This window comes from Xenopus tropicalis, chromosome 4 (genome assembly GCF_000004195.4).
Source record: "Xenopus tropicalis strain Nigerian chromosome 4, UCB_Xtro_10.0, whole genome shotgun sequence".
NCBI classification, from domain to species: Eukaryota; Metazoa; Chordata; class Amphibia; order Anura; family Pipidae; genus Xenopus; species Xenopus tropicalis.
In genome coordinates this window covers 44,025,843-44,049,794 of record NC_030680.2, presented here as the reverse complement: position 1 = coordinate 44,049,794, position 23,952 = coordinate 44,025,843, and the positions used below count along the sequence as shown (strand labels likewise).

Here is a 23,952-nt window from a genome sequence, read left to right as displayed (position 1 = left end):
TTGATAACAGAGCTTTTGTTGGAAGAAATCTAAAATCTGAACATGTATGGCCGGCTTTAGAGTCTGGTGCTAGCCATATGTAACAATGTCCTAACATGACTCCCTAACCCATCTGGTTTATCAGATATGAATAACTGGTTAGTCAGGTGAAAATAAACTCTCTCTATCATAAATAAGATAAAGAGTTATAATCATTTGAACTAGTCCATATATCTGCAGATAGATCCACCATATGGGGTTTACCTTGACGTGGTATGGTGGCTTACCAATCTTATGATCATAATTTTGTAACTAAAAATCCCTGTTTCTGTAAATACATGCACCAGCATAGACAATTTACTTATGAAACAGGGGACCAGGGAATGTGCATTGATCAATCCCCCACTCTTTTTCATATACCTGCAGGGTATATGTGTCCAGTTTAAGCTGACTTTTGCTTGCTTTCTTGTGGGAGGGTGGAGTCACCTTATGCCACTTCACTGCTGTAATTTCTCTATGGTAGCGAAGATTTATCGTGGGCAACTAATCTCACTGTGTGCTACCAGCCACAGACACACAATTAAATGCAAATCCACCCTTATCGCTTCGATTGCAAACTGATGGATTCTTGGACTTGAAGTACCTCTATTTCCCAGAGAATCCGTGGAACTTCCACTGAGAAATCAGGTACTTTTATGTAGAAAAAAATTATAACAATATCTGGTTTTTAGATGATGGACGTTTATGGACCTTTTATACAAAAGCCCAACTAAATGAGAATTTGTCAAAAATATTTTCTCTTTAAAGAATAAGTAAACCTTTTCCCTCTAAGAATAACTCTAAACAGCTATTTTAGCTACATAATAGTCTAGATTTCATGTTAATGTAGTTATTACTGCAAAAAACTTTACAGTTTTCATGGTCCCGGCCGAACCGAATCAACATAAATTAGCATATGCTAATTAGAATTTGGAAGGGTTAAATGGTAGGAGGGAAATATTCAATGTGCGCACCAATTTAAAACCCTTCCTGATCCAAATTAGCATATGCAAATAGTGTATGCTAATTAGGATTTGGAATCAGCAGAATCCGTCGGGTTGGGTTCGGCCGAACCCAAAAAGTGGGTAAGGTGCATCCCTAGTTCCTAATTAGGCAACAAAACTCAAGAAAGTAAATATGTTTGTTTGTTTGTTTGCCCTTCATATACTATAGTATTCCTTAAACATTGTGTATACAGCTCAAGTTTGAGGTTGACATTTTTCCCCCATCTAACTAGTTGCATAGAAAACAATTTGCAAGGGATTTACATGAATTTCATCCCAAAAAGATATATGGAGATACTATTCCTAGTACAAAAAAAAAATCTTGGAATCATGCCCTGCAGTAATTTACAGCAAAAGTGCTTTAAGAAGACAAAATAGGTTTGTTAATCTATAAAACATGACATCATTATTAGAATATTTTCTGTCTATAAGTAACTTTGAAATATCTTTTTTGCATAACAAATCAGTTTGTATTTAAGCTACAATTTATATTTTATAAATGTAAATTCCCCGTGACCTTAACAATTATAGAAAAACAAAAAACACCAGGATTCAGACTTATAATAAATTAATGGATATTAGATGGCTGTTCCTTACTCCTTTGCAATTATTTGTACATGGCCACAATTACCTAATAACAACATTGGTTTAAAAACCTTAATCAGAGAGCATAACAGAAAAATCATAATATATTTTGACTGCAAATATTTGCTCGACTAACATTTCAAAATGTCAAGTTTTTTCAACTCAATTTTGTTTAGCAAATTATCACTATCCAAGTAGTTAATGGTGCATGCAACTGAAGTTAAATTCAACATTCAGAAACGCCAATAGCTTATACAAAAAGACTCTGGCTGTCTCTTAGTCTTAAATAAACCCCATGTCTGTTATTTTATAACATACCCAAAAGTGTATTCCAGTGTGTTCATTTAATCAATGTACATATAACTGGGATTTCTGAGGCGCAAGCTTAATTTTCTGTATGTAGACGTAAAATATTTCTTGTAGGATGTTATGAAGTCACTGAAAAGTTGCCAGCTGCTCTCTTATCTTAAATACAGAATTGAAGTAAGCGGTTTATAGGGCTGTCACATTTTTTGTATCCACTAGTACTGCTTTTTCCAAATCTTGTGATGGAAATTCTAATTTTTCATAAATGGTTTGTGTAACAGGTAAATACTGAGAGATCTCATTTGGCTCAGTGTAGAGAGGAGGAGGAACATGGCTAAGATTACTAATTTTACTCTCCTTGGATGTGTATTCTCTCAGCATGAATGTCTTGTCTGCCTCATGATACAAACGAGTATCATTCATTCGGATGAGTACACCATCCACCCTCAAAAAATATCTCAAGAGAAGAAAAAAGCTTGTAGGCATCACTCTAATTTTAACACTTAGACTGGACACTCCATGGTCATGTAATTCATCTTCAAACAGCAGGACCTCCTCAAAGAACATTATCTGCTCTCTTGCTTTCAATTTCTCTGTGTTTATCTTATCTGTTGTTGGGATAACATTAAGTTTCATATTGTCACCAAGCAATGTTCCCTTGTAGTCCGTTGTATATGTCCAATCATAAGGTTTTACAACCTCTTTATTGTGCTCGCTATCTGATCTGCTCTCCTGCCACTCCTCAGCACATGCAACTTTTAAAGACGCTTGGTTACTTTTCACAACTTTCAAAGCATCCTTAGCATTAAATTCTATGCCAAACCCAGAGGTATGTTGAATTCTCAAGACATTATCCCCAAACATCATCTCTGGTAGACACGGCATGCTCATCTCTTCAGCCAGTTTCTCAGCATCAGCTGATTTCATGATGTGGGTTTTGATTGCAGTGAGTTGCCATGGTCCAAATTTGAATTCTTGATTGCTGCTTTTAAAGCCTTGTATCATCATAGCTGAGACCAAACAACCTAAAACAAGAAAAGTATAGAGTAGAATATAGAGTAAATACTACTACTACACTGTATGCAATGCTTTAATGTTATATATACAACAAATATATCCAAAGTGGCCATTACACCTTTTTTTATTAAAGCGGTGGTTCACCTTTAAATTAACTTTCAGTATGATATATTTGGTATATTTTCATATTCTAAGACTATGTGGAATTAGTTTTAATTTGTGTGTTTTTTATTATTTAACTTTTTGTTTAGCAGCTATTCAGAGACGATTTTTAATTAATCTTTATTTTTTATTATTTGGGTTTTTATTCAACAGCATAGCAGCTGATTGTTAGAGTCCAGTTTATCCTAGCAACCAGGCAGTGGTTTAAATGAGAGATGGAAAATAACAGGAGAGGGCCTAAATAGAAAGAAAAGTAATAAAAAAATAATAATAATATTGTAGCCTCACAAAGCAATAGCTTTATATGTTGCCAGGGTAAGTGACCCCCATTTGAAAACTGAAGAGAGTCAGAAGAAGGCAGATAATTAAAATATAAAAATAAAAAACACTAACTTAAAAGTTGCTAAGAACCAGACATTTTATAACATACTAAAAGTTAACTTAAAGGTGAATAACCCCTTAAAGGTGGACCCCTTCTCTATTTTTGATATTTGTTTACAGTTTTTATACTTTTCCTATTTATACAAATATAGCAGCTCTACAAAGTGAGGACTTAAATATAAAATATTTATTATATATGTTGTATGGTATGCTTGTTCATTCCTAAATATATGTAGTGTGAGATGTGTGTATTTAATATTATAACTTTAATAATTGCATTGATACTGTACAACACATAAAAAAAATCTCTGTTGGTATATTAAAATAATGAGCAACATTCAACCAAAAGCTACTAAGAGTTTCATCAGTAAAGTTAAACGGTAGCACAATCAGGTGCAGCACAAGTTAAATGACTGTACATATCATCAAATAGTGCAAAGCTCATAAAATATTACACTGTCAACAGATGAAGTTGTCCATTAATGATATTTAAATTTGAACACACTTTTGGTGGGTTACCTTTGAGTACTCAAAAAAACATTTATAAAAAATCATTGTCTCCTCTAAAAGTGACAAGTAAAAAATACTGTATACTTCACTCAAGCAGGGAGCTTTAACCAAAACTTCTAAATAACATTTTTAAATGTAAATAGCAAGAAAGTTAGCCACATACAATAAGGTTTCTCATACAAGCTTTTTAGAAAAACACCCTGCCATTTTCATGTCTCCAGCAGGACATGTGAAGACAAAATGATCAGTCTGTTGATAAAAAAACACAGGAAAACCATACAAAAATGTAAATGTCCCCAATGGTCTACCATGGGATTCAATAGTTCAAAGTAATCAATTTACTGGGTGTCTGAGATATTGAACAGACAAAGAAATCATTGGTCCTGCAATAAAATCAAATTGATAGGCCAATGTAATCAAAATTCAAGCAAAGATTATCAGTCTTTATAATAATCCTAATAAAGAACTCCCGGTTTAATATTTGAAAGTTAGTTTATAGTTCATCCCTAAGATTGCAATAACGAGAAAACTTTTATACATCCGCCAAATAAAAGAGATTTCTATCTGTAATCCCGGCAAGAAAAATGCTTTGAAACTCGAGGCCTGCTCTTCACTATTATGGGACAAAATAAGATCTTGGCAGAAAACAAATACACACGGGAAATAGAAGCAGCATTGCAAATTAAAATATAAAAAAAACACCTGAAAAATCTTTGCTTCTTGGACCTAAACAACTATAATTAAAATTCAGAATACAATTAGAAAGCGTCCAAACCCATTCAATATAAACCCATTCTAGGCTAATCATCAAGTTTACAGACCATGACAGATTAACAACGCAAGTGTTGTATTAATATCTTGCAGTATATTATATTATTAAACCAACCACACTGACCATTAACAACAGAACCCCGTTCTCTGTAACTAGATCCACCGTCTAATTTTTCAAGCCAATCAAACTCTGATACAATCAATGACAGAACGTGCCTCCAATCTTTGTGCGGATTAGGCGTTCTTTTATCCAACCAGAAGCGTCAGTGCATAGTTTGTCCGGTGTTGAGCAGGAAATACTTAGTCGCCAATAGGAAGATGACTCCTCTGAACTTTTAACCAATCAATAGCGGGCAAGGACCTTCTCGTCCCATTAGAAAGGCTGTTTGTTTAGACCAATAGGGATAGGGCTTATATATTATTTCCAGGAAGCTGTGGAGGTAATAGCTGGTCACGCCTCATAATACCGTGGTTTAGCCAATAGTAAAAATCTGCAAAGTATTCGTTTTTGCGTAAACGTATTGCGTTTTGTCTGTAGTTACGGGAGCAGAAATGAACTCCTTAGAGCAGGCAGAAGGTTAGTTTGGGTTTTGGGAAATGGGTTTCGTTATTTGGAGGAATTTTTTTTGTTTACTTTTCATTGCTACATATCAAGTCATTGCATAAAATCTGCTTGTTATTCTGCTGTGATACCGTTTTGATGCTATTCGGTGTGCTTAAACTGAATGAAAACCTGTTAATGGCATAGCGTAAGTGAAGAATTAATACAACCAGTGGTAACAAATAGACCTCATGTAGCTTCCACAGTATTTTTGAATAATGCAAAATTAACGTTCGTGTTCTGCGATAGCAAAGGGAGATTAATATGTATACTGATATACATATATTATTTATGTGTGGCATATTTACAAAACGGAAAAATATTTACACCAGCACACCCTTACCTCCTCCAGAGAATTACTACTTGGTGCACAGCCTAGAGAGTCGGCACTCTCCACACAGTCTGGTCAAAATTGTGCTGGCTGAAATATTTTGACCGATATTTACAAAACGACCCTCACTTGGGAACGTGCTGTAAGGAATCATTTCAATCGTCAAGCTGCAGATTAATGGGCTTAAAAGTGTAACCATTATGACGAGTGTAACAAATAAACCTTTTATGTGCGAAGTACCTTTGTAAAACTGGTATACTGCAAAATTGTTTAATGTTCAGAATACCTAAGAATTTTTTTATGCTAACTTCTGTGGTCTGCAAATTTCATCATGCAACAGGACAGGGATCCTGATCATAGCACTAAGCTATGCACAATTTATTTAGGAAAGGAACAGAAGGCTATTTTACCTTTGAGTTACTGGCTGGCACATTTACCACACGTCAACCCTATTGAGTTCTTCTAGATGGAGTTTTACCAGAAGGTCAGAAAACAAGCAGGTCTTTGGTATTTGTTTTAGTTAAAGGATTATTTCATGAATATAAAGCTGGATGAATAATTATATGAAATAAAAGTAGTGTTTTACTATTGCCAGTGCATTGACTATAATTTTCTTATCAGTACAATGTTACTTTGAATAAAAGTATCAACTTCTATCAAAGACCTTTTCATTTGATTCCAAATATTGAACATTAGTGCATATATTAGTTCTTTAAGCACCCCCAAGTGACTTTAATTGCTTACCTCGTACCCCGGGCTGGTGCCCCTGTTAGGAGAAAACAGCACCAGCCCGGGGTACCTGGAGCGATGCGCTTCCTCCTTACTTACACATAGGCGCATGCGCAGTAGAGTGAAAAGCCGACTTCTCTGTTAAAGTTCGGCTTTTCACTTCACTGCGCATGCGCGCGCAGCGCTACAGGAAGGAGGAAGCGCTGGCAGCTACCCCGGGCTGGTGCTGTTCTCTCTGAAAAGGGGCACCAGCCCGGGGTAAAAGGTAGGCTATTGAAGTCACTTGGGGGTGCCTAACATTTTGGCACCCCCAAGTGACTTTGCCTTTCCATCTCCTTTAAATATGTATAATGAGCATTGTATGTATTATAAACCTCCTCCATACTTACACTGCAATATGTCAGGCTTTCTGTTGAGCTTATTATACAGAAGGTATATCTGGACTGGTAATTTGATTAACAACAAATAAGTAGGTATTTAAGCACTCAATGATACCACAAGGGCCACAACAATAAAAGTTAAAAAAATCTTAAAGATTTTTGTAGCTCTGGTGGTAACATTGAGTGCCTGAATGCCCACTACTTGATGGATTACTGCTCCCATTTTTGAGGGTCTGGTGAACCTTGACCCCCTCTTGGACTGGGTATTTGTACATTTGGGTTCCTTGTGCTTTCCTGGTAATTTGGTTAACAACCTTTTCCATTGTTACATGCCAGATTTATTAACATTCCTCTTTTTTTTTTTTTTTTTTTTTTGTCAAGATCTTAAAGCATTTGAGAGAAGACTTACTGAATATGTTTCATGTTTACAGCCTGCTACAGGACGGTGGAGAAGTAAGAAATGTATCAATAAAATTCAATGATAGGCTTTGTAAAGTACTTTTTAGCCATTTGATTATTATTATTATTATTTATTATTATTATTATTATTATTAACATTTATTTATAAAGCGCCAACATATTCCACAGCGCTGTACAATAAGTTGGTTTTATACATTGGACATACAGAGTAACATATAAAGCAATCAATAACCAATACAAGAGGTGAAGAGGGCCCTGCCCAAAAGAGCTTACAATCTACAAGATGTTTAAACTTATGAGCAGTGGCTTGGTGTAGTCTTCCAGAGCAGCCCTTCACATTTTATTATTATTGTTATACTGCATTATATTTGCTTTGAATATTTCTAATGAAAAACAAGGGAACTTTCATGATTAGGAAACAACTACTGAGCTTAGCAAGTATTTTACAATTATTTCTGATGAGTTTGCACTTGCTAGAACAAAAATATGTTTTTCATTGTAGTTTAGCCTTATATACTTGGTAAGATGTTACCCCCACACGCAAAGTTTTTCTCTTCCAGGGTCTAGAAGGGAACCAATTTGCATTCTTTTTTGTATCGCTACATTTAAAAACACATTAATAAAATTCTGACTAGCATTTGTTCAATTTTTCTGTACAGGTATGGGATCCATTATCCAGAAACCCGATATCCAGAAAGCTCCGAATTGCGGAAAGCCTGTCTCCCATAGACTGCAGTGCTTTGTATTTGATCCCAACTAAGTTATAATTAATCCTTACTGGATTCAAAATAATCCTATTTGGTTTACTTAATGTTTTATTGATTTTTTAGTAGATTTAAGGTATGAAGAGCCAAATTACAGAAAGAACCCTTATCCAGAATCCCCTTGGTCCCCAGCATTCTGGATAACGGGTACTATACCTGTATTTGCTACATGAAAACAAGAAGATGGATATATGGATTTTTTTATTCTTTACAACATTCTTTCCAAAGTCTCTTGACTTTTCAATACAGGTATAGGATCTGTTATCTGGAATTCTTGAGACCTGGGTTTTTCTGATAAGGGATGTTTCTATAACTTGCATCAACTGCAAGAATGTAAATCGCTGGTGGGATAGCATACACGTTGCTTCGGTTTTCCTTGAGAGGCAATTTCAGGAGACCGAATCGATGCATATATCATTCCACCGGCGAATTCTTTCCGGTGGGATTGTATTTTGGGCAGACTAGTCGCCCGCAATAGCTGACTTAGCGCTGGCGACTAATCTCCTCGTGTGCCGCTGTCCTATGTCTGCCACAAATCATACATTAAATAAACATTATGGATTTATGGAGCATAGGATGAAGTAAAAATATGGATCTCCATACTTTAAGGCTACTAAGAAATTATTTAAACTTGAAACCCAATAGGATTGTTTTGCCTCCAATAAGTATAATTATATCCTAGCTGGGATCGAGCACAAGGTGCTGTTTTATTAATATTACAGAGAAATCATTTTAAAAACTTTGATTTATTTGATTGAAATGAAATCTATGGGAGATGGCCTTGCGATAATACAAAACTTTCTGCATAACTAGTTTAGGATAATGGACCTAATACCTGTACAAGGTACTGTATTATTACTACAGAAAAAAAGGAAACCATTTCTAAAATGAGAATTATTTGCTTAAAGAATATTTTCTGATAGAGTCTTTTTTTCTACCCCAAAAATTACTCAAAACAACCTCCAGAATAACATGCCTTAGTCCCTGCATTCAGTCTGATCTGGTTTCTGAATTATAAGTTACAGTCTCCAGCACCTTTCCCCTGCTTACTGGTACAGCTTAAAGGAACAGTAACACCAAAAAATGAAACTGTATAAAAGTAACTAAAATATAATGTGCTGCTGCCCTGCACTGGTAAAAGTTGTGTGTTTGCTTCAGAAAGTCTACTATAATTTATATAAATAAGCTGCTATGTAGCCATGGAGGCAGCCATTCAAAGGAGAATAGGCACAGGCACATAGCAGATAACAGATAAAACACTATTGTATTCTACAGAACTTATCTGTTATCTGCTATGTAACCCTGTGCCTTTTCTCCTTTTTTCCAGCTTGAATGGCTGCCCCCCAAGGCTACACAGCAGCTTATTATAGTAGTGTTACTGTAGCAAACACACCAGTTTTACCAGTGCAGGGCAACAGTGCACTATATTTTTATTACTTTAAAGCTCTTTCATTTTTTGGTGTTACTGTTCCTTTAAAGAGCAAGGAATGGCTATTCTACCTAATATGTTGTAGAGCCCCCTTTCCTGTAGCAAATCGCCAACTTTATTTTTTAAAACAATACTGACTTCTCCCCAAATTTTCCTTTTAACACCACAGCATGTGTAGTATATCACGGCCGCCATCTTGGATTTTCAAACACCTGCGCTCGCACCCCCCCCCAGGTCGCCACACAACTGTGCTCGCAAACCCCCCCACCCCTGCGGCCACCACCGCCGCTCCCCGCAGAGCTCGCTTGTTGTCTGTTCTGTGTCCTCCGGCCTGTGTCTCAGTGAAGGGGAGCGTGCCTGTTTCTGTCTATGAAAATGAGCACAACAGCGCATGCGCCGCCTACAGTGTCCCGGTCACAGAGTCACTGCAGGACCGATGCATTATGAGAATCCTCTTTATCCAGCTCAGCGTTTTTTCTGCCTGTTTGGCTTCAGATCTTCTGAACAGGTGAAATATGGGGAGACTTAAGAGCACTATTGAGACAGCTGAAGGTATGCCTGCAGCTTGAGATTAACTCTTTACTAGCCTTTCCTTCTCCTTTAAAGCCCTGTTCCCCTCTTTCTTCTGAGTAATTTTAGAGAGAGAGAAAAATGGTTTACTTATTCTTTAAAATTGACAGATGGATTCCCGTGATTTTGGAGCTTTCTGGGTAACCAGTTTCCAGATGGTCTGTAGTTTCACTGTGTTACCTGTTTCAAAGCCATTTTTACTGCATTACACGGCTTGTTATGTACAAATATGTACAAATACCTTGCTTTATGTAATTAAATTATTAAATTGTAATTGAAGTAAATTTTTAAATCTCCCTCTCTAAACAAATGATTGCATGATATTTGTAGTGAATTTTAAAAGCTCTATTTCTTTCCTACCAGTGATACTCATAGTGGTCTCTGTTTGCACTGCCACGGGGGCATGGAATTGGCTAATAGATCCAGAGACCCAAAAGGTAAGCTTTGCATGTTTCATTTGCTTTTATCTGAGTGACAAATGTATTTTAACATTTTTAAGATTTTATTTTTAAATTTTACATAAACAAAGTAAAAAAAACAGGCAAGAAGAAGATATAAAAGTAGTAAGAGAGAGACATAGGTCCAGAATAGTAAAGGTTGTCTCATTTATTACCCAGCAAGTGTCAAAGCACAAAATGTTCTGCTGGAAAGATGAAAGATTCCACTATAGTTGCACACAGTATTTGTGTATCAGAAGAGAAAAAATCTTCCAATTGTAAAAGGGACATCTGTCATTGACTTCTATATGATATCAACAGGTTTTAGCTGGAGTATTTTCAGATTTAAAATTCACAGTTTTGTCATAATAAATCCAGAAAAAGTCTCACTTTTTTTCTACAAAAAGTTTGTGCTTTAGGGCAAAAAAAGAATTGTGAAAAATAAAATACTAACATTAGTAAACGCTGCCCTTAGTGTCTATCACATACCCCATTAATGTCTTATTATATGCTGCATACTTCCTGCATGGATAAGTATGTTCCACAAAAGGCCAATATTGTATAAGACATAGACAACCCTCATCCTCCACCGGAGAGCGCAACTTTGCACATTTGTCGTGCAAAGTCACTTAATTATTCTGAGTTGTTTTGATTTTTTTGTGCTTTTAATAAATGTTACGCAATAAAGTATTCACTACCTTGGCAGTTTTCATGTTTTTCTAGTCACAGGAAATAGAACTATTGTGTATAGTGGCCTTTTTTTTTTTTTTTTTTTTTTTTTGCTGCACTGATCATTAGTAGAGTTTTATGTCAAAGTGAAAATATATCTGCAAAGTGATTTAAATTAATTACAGTGAAAAAACTGCTTTCAGATAAGCTCTTTTTTCTTATTCTCCGTGTTAAGGTGGCCATACATGGGGATTCACTGATTTGGCGAGGTTGCCAAATGAGTGGATATTCTCCCAATATGCCCGCGTAAAAAGGTGGGCGATATCGGGTTAATTCAATCATTTTGCCCTGGGGCCTATATCAACAAGCCAATGTGTTCCCTGATCCGATGGAAAGATATCGGTCTGGTAGGCCCATCTGGGGTGCCCATACATGGGCAGATAAGCTGTCGAATCGGTCTGAAGGACCAGAATGAGTAGTTGAAATCTGCCTATGAATGACCACCTTAACTGGAGGAGTCATGAGCCAGACATGGATTTTTTACTGTTGAGTGTTATTCTGATATCTACCACTTTTAGCAATATAGGTATAAGTGAGCTGTTAACTTGCTACCTTCTCATTGCTCTACTGATTGGCTGCTGGGGTGGAAAGGGAAGGGAGTGATATTACTCCAACTTTTAGTGTATCAGTAAAGAGTTACTGAAGTTTATCACAGCACAAGTCACATGGCTTTGGCTCCATGGGAAATGAAGAATATGGCTAGCCCCATGTGAAATTTCAAAATTATATATAAAAAAATCTCTTTGTGCTTTTGAACAGATTTCAATGCAGGATTCTGCTGAAGAAGCTCTATTAACTGATGCGTTTTGAAAAAATGCATTTTTCCATGACAGTATTCCTTGAAAAAATAACAATGTTGATGTCCTGGAATGGTCCAAATTTCAATCCAACAGAAGAAGAATGGGGAAAAATTGCAGTGTCCAAATGTACAAAGATAATATGTACCTATCAACTGAAGACTGTAATTGCTGGCAAAGGTACTAAATTTAGATCATTTTGCAGAAATCCATTATTGCTATAAAGATTCTATTCTTGGTGATCAGTGTAGAAAAATCCACTATGATTCCATGTTTTATAACCATAAAACATAAAACTTTCAACTTCAAAACACTTTCCAATCCACTACAATTGGTAGATAAACAGTAGCATGATTATCAATTCTCTTGCTGTATTCTCTAAAACACTGATCCCCCAGCCAGTGGCTCGTGGGCAACATGTTGCTCACCAACCCCTTGGATGTTGTGCTTAGTGCCCCCAAAGCAGGTAGTTGTGAATTCCTGACTTGGTGGCAAGTTTGGTTGAATAAAAGCAAGATTTACTACCACATAAAGCCTCCTGTAACCTTATAGTGTGCTTAGATGCTACCTAGTAGCCAATCTTAGCCCTTATTTGGCACCTCCATGAACTTTTATGATGCCGGTGTTACTCTCCAAGTATTATTACATTTTTTATTTCACTATTTTGTCTTTTGATGAATATTGCTCATAGTTTCCATTAGATTTTTTAACAAATGTAAATATTTTTAAATGTGGTGACTTATAGTTCAACTTAACTTAAAGTTCAACTTCAGCTCAATCAACATTCCTTTGCAATTATGATTGAGCTGAAGTTGACAGTTCTGATATACAGGTATAGGACCCATTATCCAGAATGCTCGGGACCAAGGGTATTCCGGATAAGGGGTCTTTCCGTAATTTGGATCTCAACACCTTAAGTCTACTAAAAAATCAATAAAACATTAATTAAACCCAATAGGATTGTTTTGCATCCAATAAGGATTATTTGTATCTTAGTTGGGATCAATTCCAAGGTACCGTTTTATTTCTACATAGAAAAAGGAAATCACTTTTACAATTCTGAATTATTTGATTATAATGGAGTCTATGGGGGATGGGCTTTCCGTAATTCGGAGCTTTCTGGATAATGGGTTTCCGGATAAGGGGTCCGATACCTGTATACTGTATTTTCAGGACCTTCTTTAGCTGAAATCAAGGTTACATACAGATAATGGATCTATTATCTTGAATGCTATTTTTCTGTGAAGGCTACAAAGATAAGGGTTATATTAATGTAAACTAAGACTCCTCCTATGTTTTCAATTAACAGAGGAAAAACCCACACAAGCAACACTAATATTTTTTTAGTCTGCCAAATGTATTATCATTTTTTTTAGGAAAACATATATTGCTTGTGCAGGGAGGTGATTTGTGTTTGTGATAATGCCTTTTTTTTTAGGTGTCTTTCTTCACATCTTTGTGGAATCATCCATTCTTTACCATTAGCTGTATAACACTGATTGGTTTGTTCTTTGCTGGTATACACAAGAGAGTGGTGGCACCATCTATGTATCCTTTAACAAACTGTTCTAAGGGGTTTCTGGGGTTTATTTTTGATCTATGAGATAATTTCGCCTGCACATTACCTCATATCCTGGGATCTTAAGTGCTATCCTGCTCTATAAGGTAGGACAATACTGTTCTGACATGCTTGATCCCATTTGCCTTCCTGATGTGTTATGATGGCATCCAGTGGCAGGTGCTAGTCCCTTCATCTGCATGCCCTCCTGGGCCCCGAGTGTCCCATGGCAATGGTGTGTGGCCCGGCACACTTTTTTTTTTATTTTTACGGATGGGCGGGAGAGGTGGAAGTTTGCTGTCTTCAGTCTGGTGGTCTCCGTATTCCTTCTATTTTTGTTCCACTGTGTGGAGAGATGATATTTGAATGGAGCCAGAGTTCGGAGCCAACTGCCTCCCTCCCAGTGTCTTTCCTAAGGTTGTGTATTAAAAGACATTTAAAGCCTACATTTTCCTATGTATATCAGTTGGGCATGTCTCCCCCAACCAATTAGCATCATTTGTACTGCATAGATCCCTTCTGTTTCCCAGCACCATCACATTTTCCTAAAGCAAATAGCAGCTTTCACCCGGAGATACATTTAAATCTGCAAACAGCATACACACACAAAGACCCTTATTCAGCATACATTTCATCAAGAATGCAGGCTCTCACAGGTAGAACTGTATTTCATAAAAGTTCTGCTTTGTTTGAGCACTGTATTGATTACGCTGAGCTCAGTAGAGAAAGTTAGGAGAAAAAAGCAGACAGCTAGAGCTGAGTTTCTATGGGAACCAGCAATGCCAGCTCTTCATTGGCTGCTAGTAATCTGAGTTTAGTACAACTGAGCATGTCTGACAAGCCAGAAGTCCAAGCAAATTCCCGAGGGGAGGGCCGAGTGGGTTACAGGAGAAGATGGAAATCTAAGTGATTAAAGGAGAAGGAAAGGCTAAGTCACTTGGGGGTGCCAAAATGTTAGGCACCCCCAAGTGACTTATATCGCTTACCTTGTACCCTGGGCTGGTGCCCCTGTTAGGAGAAAAAATCACCAGCCCAGGGTACCTGTAGGAAGCTCTTCCTCCTTCCTCTTTCTTCTGCCGGCTAAATCCGTCGGCCGGTGCATGCGCAGTAGAGTAAAAAGCCAACTTTGTTTTTTAAGTTCGGCTTTTCACTCTACTGCGCATGCGCGCGCAAGAGAATAGGAAGTAGGAAGCGCTCGCTGCTACCCCGGGCTGGTGCTGTTCTCTCCTAACAGGGGCACCAGCCCGGGGTAAAAGGTAAGCGATCTAAGTCACTTGGGGGTGCCTAACATTTTGGCACCCCCAAGTGACTTAGCCTTTCCTTCTCCTTTAAGGAGATGTTGCAGCCTTACTATTAACCTCTGGACAACCAGTGTGGCATTACATTTTTGTGTGTGGGGTTTACATGTCTTTTAAGGGCAGTGACAGACTGGGAGATTAGTCGCCCTGTGACAAATCTTCGTTGCCACAGGCGACTAATCTTCCCGCAATGCCATCCCACCGATAAGAATGTAAATTGCTGGTGGGATGGAATACGCATCACTACGATTTCCTCTCAAAGCAAACAAGTTTCCTCTCAAGGCAAAAAAGATTTGTTGCGGTGTGACACTTCACTAAGGGGATGCTGCTGCCTTACTATTAACCTCTGAACAACTAGTGTGGCAGGTACTGAAATATTTCAAAGAGGCTGTTCACAGGATGTTCTTTTTTTTTTCCCCATAAAAATGATCAGCACAGCAGAGGCCACCCCTTTAAATTAGAAGAACAGAACTTTCAATTTAAGCAGCATAGGTGGCTTTTTAAGGTGAGGTTGTAGAATGCCCTTCCAAGTGATGTGATGGCAGATTCCAAGGCTGTTGAGATACTGAATTCTACAATTTACAATCTGCCCCTACGCTTGAAGAATCCGATAGTTGTGTCTGCGCCCAAAGTCATTGCTTCAGCCTGGGTGCAGCCACAAAAAAATAGTTTTTGGGTGAACAGTGTTTCCATCTGCAAAGAAGGAGACACTGTGGGGGTTGTAGCCGTGGCTAAATGAGGGTTGACAGCTAGATTGTTTCAATAATACGTGTAGTCCGTTTCAGCAGTGCAGACTAAAGAAGCATTCATTGGAACTCTTTTAGGAAATTGTCTTCTTCAGGTCCTCTGCTTTAGAAAATGCTTTTCCTGACCATAATCTTTTTAGAATAGCAGCACGATGTCGGACTGTCCTGGCTGAATATAACATGTCGTGTGATGATGTACGTATTCATGAATTCAAATCTTACCATATTCCTGCTTTATTTACCACATATACAATGTATAATAAAATCACATTATAGGCCACTATTTTAGGGCTGGTAAAACTTGATATGGTTGCTTACAGTAATAAGTTTCATATTTGTGATAAAACACATTACAGGTATGGGACCTGTTATCCAGAATGCTTGGGACCTGGGGTTTTCCGGATAAGGGATCTTTCCGTAATTTGGATCTCCATAAATTAAGTCTGTTCATTTAAATATTGAATAAACCCAATAGGACTGCCCCGATAAGGATTAATTGTATCTTAATTGGGATCAAGTACAAGGTACTGTTTTATTATTTCTGAGAAAAAGGAAAGAATTATTCTAATTCAGATAAGGGATCCCATACCTGTACTATGTACTTGATCAAAGATATGTTTTAATATCCAAAATGTATTTAAGTGCTAAGTGAAAGATTTATGTAGACTCTTTACCAGTTGAAGATTTCTTTAGTAGCTGTTTTGCCTCTTCTAAAGGATAGCATGACACTTTTATAAATCTGTTTGTCTTTAAAGGACAATGAAAGGTTAATATAAATTAAAAGTAAGTCTAAAGGCATTCTTTTTAAGTACTTACTGCATATCTAAATTTCCAGATCCCTGCTTGCTTCTCTGAAATATGGTGCTGGCAGCCTACAGCAGTGTGAAGACCAGTGACATCACTGAAATATCTCTTTCCTTCCTGTAGGCTGCCAGCGGCAGCCTTCCTATTCTCTGAGCATGTGTGTAACTTGATCCTGTCTCCTGTTCTGAGCTACACATGCCCACCAGCCAATCAGAAGCGGATCTGGCGGGGGCAGGGGGGAGGGAATGAAACACATGTGCAGTATGAAGCAAGGAGGGAAAGGAAGGGAGAATACCTTTTTAAAGATGGCTGCCTGTTCAAGAAAACAGAGAAAATGTGGAGTAAGCGTGACTGAGTAAATATTTGATTAGGTGAGCCAAACGTGTGGCGTTTTTACTAAACAGTAGGAGAACTATTAGGCAGTATGCTTTTTAAGTTTTGACTTGCATTCTCCTTTAAGATAGCAACTGCCATTTTAGCTTGGTCTGATGTCACTACCTTGCCTGCATGCTGCTGCCTGAAAGCTCTTCAGATTACAGCAGAGAGGGGAGGGAGGAGAGAGGAGAAAGCTGCACAGGTTTGTGTGTGTGCCCTGTGAGAGAAGGAAGTCTGAAACAGAGGCCCATGTTGACAGAATAGAAACAAGTAAATGCAGTATTTCTTTTCAGAGAGCAGCATTACTGTGAGTGTTTATGACTGTATTTACATAAACTTTTCTCATAAAGCTAACTTAATTTTAACTAGACAGGGGGTTGGTCTGGGGTTTTTTTTTGTAAGCTGTAAAACAAAATGCCAATTAGTCAGATATGATTTTATAAGGTATCTCATTTGCATTTTCTTTTCATTTCACAGACTGGAAAGCTAATTTTAAAGCCAAGACCCCATGTCCAATGATCATGTTTTTCATCCACCATTGGAAATAAAACTCAAAGACAGAAATGACTTGTTAAAGAGTTTCAACAAACTAAGTGTGTAACATCAGATGAATATAATTGACTTTATACTTGACTTTGCAAGGAGTAGATTAATACACTTGAATCAATAGATCTTATCCTGTATAATACTGCACACATGATTGCTGCATAAAGGGGACCTGCCACCCAGACATAGAAAGCTGTATGATAAAAGTCCTTTTCAAATTAAACATGAAACCCAAATTCCTTTTTTTTGTATTAATACATCCATACCCATTATAAAAGCATTTAAAAACCACAGTTACATTCACTTTCCATTAACATATATTAATTACAGATTTGCAGGGTTAATATTGTTTGAAAATGTAATTGCAATTTAAATCAGTATTTGTTTTCCCTTTCCACTCTCTGGTTCTGATTGTTGAAGCAATATATTAAAAGTTAATTCTCTTCCAGATCTTTTAATAAACTTCATCTTTTATATTGTTGCATTGGTCTGAATCAGTAGTTAACGGAATGTAAACATTCTGAAAGATACCGCTATCTGCAATTACATTTACAAATAACTTTAAAATAAATGAACATGTTTAATGTATATTGGAAAGTTGCTTTATGGAAAAAATTGTTATTGGGAGGAGGATTTTTCATAATACTTTATTTCTGTGTCAAGTATTTTCATTGTTTATACTTTTTTAATTCCAGGGTCTTAAATTGTCTGTGTAACCATAGTTCAGGGACTGTATACTTCAAATAGCTGTCTGTTAATGTATAACCCATATGATGCTGTCTGTTAAGGTATTGATCCTTAACATCATTAACATGGTCCTATTTTTATTTGCGAAATAAATTATCTGGGCTGATTTAGGTTTTAGAATTCTAACTGTAAATTATATTTGTGATATAATTATGGTTTTAAGTTCCCAGAGTGGACATTTACTTTAAAATCTCATATTTTGTTTAGGTTTATCTGTAGTAATAAGTCAAATCAACTGGACTTGCTGTGTTTTTCTTAAAGACGTTTCCATTCATCCAACTGGCTTTCTCAATTCAGAATGACTTATTACTACAGATATAGCATGACCTGGATGAATGAGAATCTTCACAAACATTTGTTTAGGTTTGATGATAATTTTTGACATATCTTTGTTTCTGTAACTTCCTAATATCAAGGGGAATATAAAGATTTGCTTTTAGTATTTTTACTTAAAATGATATAATTTAGATATTTTCTTTATTGAAGATGTTTGTTCAGTTCCACTATTTAAGGAAAAAGAAACGCTTTTGAACTATAATCTCTCTTATGTGCTTTTGAGAACATTATATTTAACATTACACAATACATTGTCATCCTAGGATCCCCATTACATGGATTTGATTTGTGGAGGCTTTGAATTTATCAATTTATCAGCTTACTGGATCATGTATGGGGCAAAACAGTGCCCTCCCTTATTAATATCTAAATTGGCAGACTAAGACTGCTTTAAGCTATTTCTTTATAAAATATTCAGAAAAATACATTGGAAATGTTGATATAAGTTAAACATGGTACTTTGTTACAGCACAGGGGGGAAGATTTATTATGCGGTGTAAAAGAAACATGACAAAATTCGGTATACATCGCCAGGCTTTGTTTTTTCTAAGAGTAACTTCCACCAGTTATATTGTTGTCAAATCTGGCGTTCAAATGGTGTAAAATGAAACTCACCTTAATAAACACACCTTTTATTTTACACTGCTTTTTACACTTTTTTTTTTTTTTTTTTGGTGAATTTCGTTTAACACAGCATAATAAATAGGCCCCTAGGTATTTAGTAAAAGAACAAAATGCCTACTGCTACAGCAGCTGATCTTTTCACATTTATTTCACAGGTTATGTACATATCTTTAGATATTTCTTTTAGTTGCTGGTGATGATGGCCAGTGGTGTTTTATTTTTTTTTTATTTTTGATCTGATGTATCTAAAAACTATATAAGTGTTTAGACTTTTTTTTATTTAAAATAGAAAAATAAAAATACAAAGCAGATGTTTGTTTAAATCACGTCCGTTATTTTATATTTGGCTACTATGATGAGCGGAATTTTTTTGCCATGAAAAAACACCCATAGACTCCAGCAGTTGCAAAAATTAATGCTGTGCAGTAAAAAAAAAAAAGTTGTGTGCTAACTGTGATAAAAGATTACTGACTTTTTGAATTTTTTGCACAAAAGTATTTCTTGTTGTGAAACAGGACAGAATCAAATATTATTAATGCTCATTTTTTATTTGCATTGTTGTTTCTCACACTTATATACCTCAACAGCCCAGGGACAGCACAAGCAGTCTACTGAAGAAATTTGTTTTGATTGTATATTTTATTTTTATACATTGAACATTTTATAGTCATTGCAGTTTTCATTCTGGGTGTTCACATTTCTTTGGCTTGGCTCTTTTGGTTATGGACAGTTTACCAATGCCAAAGGTTATTAAGAGAAGATAAAGATGATAAAAGTTGCAGGTGCCATTGCATTCAGAACATTAGTAAACAGTGACTACATGTTTACTTGGTCCAAACCTGCTTAAGGGTATATGTAATTATTTGTAAAGGGAATATTATGTAGACAACGAGTAAGCGCAAGAGCCTATAGCACCTGAAAACATTGTTGTGAATCTGTCCTATGGTCCATGCTTAAAAGTGTTTACGTTTGTTAGATTATTACTGTGTTGTGCCATACCTGCTTCCCTGGGTTCTGTAATGTTGTATTTATCTATCTCGATTTTAATGGGTTTTTCAATCAATAAAATCAATCATGCTTTTTGCATAATGAAATAAATGTAATTCTAAGTAACTGTTCAAAATAATACATTTCTGTGAAACAATTATGAACAATGTAACAGAAGCTAGCCAGATGAATAAATTCAGCTTTCAATTACATTTACAAATAACTTTCCTTATAACTTTTCTATAATATTTCTTTTCATTATGCAAAAATGCTACAAAACACCTTTTAAAAGATACTGGCTTATAAAATAGAAGAGTTTAAAGGAGAAGGAAAGGTTCATTGACTGGGGTTAAATAATTAATAACTTGATACCCCGGGACAGTGCTCCTGTTTGCAGAAAACTACATTGGCCTGAGGTAAATGCAAGCAATCGGTCTTCTTCATCCCTTCATTTTTCAAAATCCTGCATCTGATGTATGTTCAGTAGAGTGAAAAGGCTGACCTTTTTGTTAAACTGGCTTTTCACTCTACTATGAATGCACACCTGTCACAAAGAAAAAGCAGGAAGATGATCACTTGCTTACATGTACTTTAGGCCAGTGCAGTTTTCTGCTTAAGAGAGCTCTGGCCCAGGGTATCAGGTAATCAAATACAACACCCCCCCCCCCCCCCCCAGTGATTGAAGCTTTAGTTCTCCTTTAAGGCTAAATAATTATTAATAATATTACTTTTCGTAATACTCTTAGATTGTTTTACACTAGTGGTGCAAACTATTTTTCACCAAGCCTCAAGTTTTCTTCATCTACTTTTAGGACTGTTTGAAAATCAGATGATGTTTTAGGTCACATACATGTACAAATATAGAAAATTTTCAAGGGTTCACAAATGATCAAGCACCACTGTATAAAACCTTTGGCATACTTGCCCAACTAACTGAAACTACCTCTCACATTTATTAACCAATGAGAACTGGACACATACATAAAATGGTAAGTTCTAGGCTGAGAGAAAGTCAACTAAAGTTAGAACTTTGCATGGAGCCAGCATGTAGTGGTTATGCATGGATGTGAGACCAACTTGATGCATAGCAGGAGAAAGGCTGAAGGGTAGATATTGGTTAAACTACATGTTTATTAATCTTGTAAAAATCTTACATTTTATATTACATATTAGTTTTGTTCTCATTTATTCTGAAAAACAAATTAGGAATGCCTGAGTAGAATACATATAGCTTACCACTACACTTCAGGTTTTGAATTTGTATGGCCTGTGAGCGCACACTGCTCTTTTTGCTGAAAATAAATATACATATTTTACATAAATATAACTTTTTATAACAGTGTCATTTTATTGTGCATACATTACAGTCCTGAATGTGGGTAGCACTGATGTGGCAGAAAGCACCATGCAATGAGAATATCTAGGCATTTTCACATGCAGTGCTGTTTTGGTAGATATGGGAATACTGTTTTCTGTATTCATTCATTTTCTATTTAGGAGCCAAGAGAAACCTTGAACTGGAATCCTCTTGAGTTGAGGTTTTTCTTTGGGGACTGCCACCTTAGTTGCCAACTATTCATGAGTGTCTTTTGTAAATCACACCTTAAACATCACACATCCCACTGCATATCAATTGGTCATGGTAACTGGGGATCCTGAATTCTCATGGGAAGGTATCAGTGTCAGATGATTACCCTTGCGGAGATGTCTGGTGGTGGTGCTTGAAAATTGCACAGTCATCATGGTTCTCTAGGGTGTCGGGAAGACTAACATTTTAAAGAACCAGACATTAAATTGAATATTCTATTAAATGTTTGTAAGCTACTTCAGTAACATCAACTGTGAAGCGTCAGTTAACCTGCAAAGATTATATAACAATAGAAAATTACAGGCAGATATGTATTTATGGTGGCTAAGAAGAGTTACTTTGTTCCAAACAGTGGATACAGGATATCAAATACTGCAGTGTAACTTCTAAAGCACAGGCGCACAGAGCATATGGCTTTTCTCAGCCTGGGCTTTCCTTCAGGGGACCCGTGTGCCTGCACTGAAAACTACCTGTGCAGACACGCGCAGCACAGTGGACCATAGGTTAGCCTAAAAATGTCTGCTTGCATGTTTTTCAGGACAACCTCCACTCCGCTTGCCTTCACTCAGTCAGAAATTAAATACATAAATGTGTAAAAAAAGGATCTGCATCTGATAATCAAAACTTTATTATAGTATAAAAGAATACGTCAACTTACCACTGCTATTAAAAGTATAAGGTGACAATACAATAAACTATCTGATGTTTTATTTACCAGTTAGTCCTTTCAAATGACTATGGATGCACGAAATCCACTATTTTAGGATCTGGGAGAACCCTTTTTCGAAAGATTCGGCTGAATACTGAACCAAATCCTTATTTACAAAAGTAAAACGCAAATAGCTCTTAGTAGTAAGTTGAGCCTCAGACTAGTCCCATTGACATGTTGAAGTCAGGAAGGAATTTTCCCCCCCTCATTTCTTAAATTACTAAATGCACAAAGCAGATTTAAGGCAGAGTTTAACTTATGTGGTTGCCCTGTACAAACTTTATACATCCTCTTATCTACTGAACTTAGTAGTTTGGTTTTCAAATCTCCCTTAAAGGCCATACCTTTTATTCTCCTTAAATCAAAAATTGATTAGAAGCATTCCCATATATAGATCTTACAATTAATGATAAAATTACTTCACCTCCTGACCTATAAGAATTTTAATGTCTCATGAGGCTCGATGTGCAGCCAACATAGAGTCTTCCATAGCTTCTACAGGTTAGTAAACATACATCTAATTTACAATTACAGATAATATTAAGCATTTATGTTTAACTTGGGATTATTTTATACATTTGTAACATGGCAAATACCTTTGCAAGTTGTCTGAGGGAGAAATTATATAAGGTAAAATCTGAAATTATGAAGCTATTGGTGTCTGTATAATCAAGAGCAGTGTAAGATGCCCAGGAAAAGAGTTAACATTGGCAAAAACATAATTACCACAAGTATGTTAAAATTTACAGTAAATTAAACACCCGCTTCCTTCCCTGGCTACAGCCTATTAGACTGTGAGATATCAAGCAGTTCTTTTAAACATAGGGCATCACTGTGGACTGCACATTTGTTTTGATTGTGCATGTAAGAACAGGAAGTTGAATGAAATAAGAACCATCCCCCAAATTTTACAGTTTTTGTGGATGGTCTTCACATGTTATGAACACATACATAATCTTCTCTAAATGTTTGCCAATTTCATCTATACTTTTATCTATACTTCAATTTCTTACATTTAAGATAACTGTGTTGGTGAGTCTCATGTTTGCAAGGAGAGTGGGTGAGTAGCAAATTGATCATTAGAACTATAATCCTTATAACTACATTTGTATTTGTTTTAAAATAAAACCATAACAATACCAATTCAAACTTGTCTTTAGTTTTGAAAGAAAATTATTGTAAAGCTGCCTCCTTCCTTTGTAATGTAGTAACATAGATTTGCAGCCATTGTAGAAATCCAAAAAATAGGAAAAAAGCTTCAGCAGGTTTGCTGCAAAACATTTATTATGGGTAGTGATAACCAGCAAAACTGCAAACTCCTATTTTTTGGGATTTCTACAATTGTATTTGACTGCAGCACAGAGCAACACCTAGGAGCTTTTTTTTACAAGTATTTTATACAAAGTTCACAGACATTATTTTTGATAGATTTGCAGCCCTCTAACATCTTTCTTTCCACAACCTAGGGATAAAGACTGGGTGTTAGAAAGTGTTTAATCTATTATTTGTCCAGTAGTGTACATTTCAGGAACTACAGTAACACTTTCCAAAAATTTGCCGGCCCAATTAAAGATCGGGCTGCCTTTCTTTTTGGGTGGATTAAAGGAGATAAATAGGGGTAGCTTTATAATTTTTTCTACCTTAGACTGCTTAACCTCTACTTCACCTGAGTAAATTGAAATTCCCAGACTTA

General features: G+C 36.2%; 2 protein-coding genes across 2 annotated transcripts; one reads left to right on the top strand and one right to left on the bottom strand.

The window, feature by feature from the left end:
- Positions 1 to 1,469: 1,469 nt before the first annotated feature.
- On the bottom strand, positions 1,470 to 4,978 carry tiprl (TOR signaling pathway regulator). Its single transcript, NM_001015736.1, has 2 exons — positions 4,879 to 4,978; positions 1,470 to 2,938 (listed from the first exon to the last, which is right to left on the bottom strand). Exon 2 carries the CDS (start codon positions 2,919 to 2,921, stop codon positions 2,100 to 2,102), a length of 822 nt encoding a protein of 273 aa, NP_001015736.1. The 5' UTR covers positions 2,922 to 2,938; positions 4,879 to 4,978; the 3' UTR covers positions 1,470 to 2,099.
- A 326-nt stretch (positions 4,979 to 5,304) lies between these two features.
- On the top strand, positions 5,305 to 18,991 carry cnep1r1 (CTD nuclear envelope phosphatase 1 regulatory subunit 1). Its single transcript, NM_001011315.2, has 6 exons — positions 5,305 to 5,331; positions 7,177 to 7,248; positions 10,342 to 10,415; positions 13,380 to 13,489; positions 15,684 to 15,738; positions 17,200 to 18,991. Exons 1-6 carry the CDS (start codon positions 5,307 to 5,309, stop codon positions 17,239 to 17,241), a joined length of 378 nt encoding a protein of 125 aa, NP_001011315.1. The 5' UTR covers positions 5,305 to 5,306; the 3' UTR covers positions 17,242 to 18,991.
- Positions 18,992 to 23,952: the final 4,961 nt, after the last annotated feature.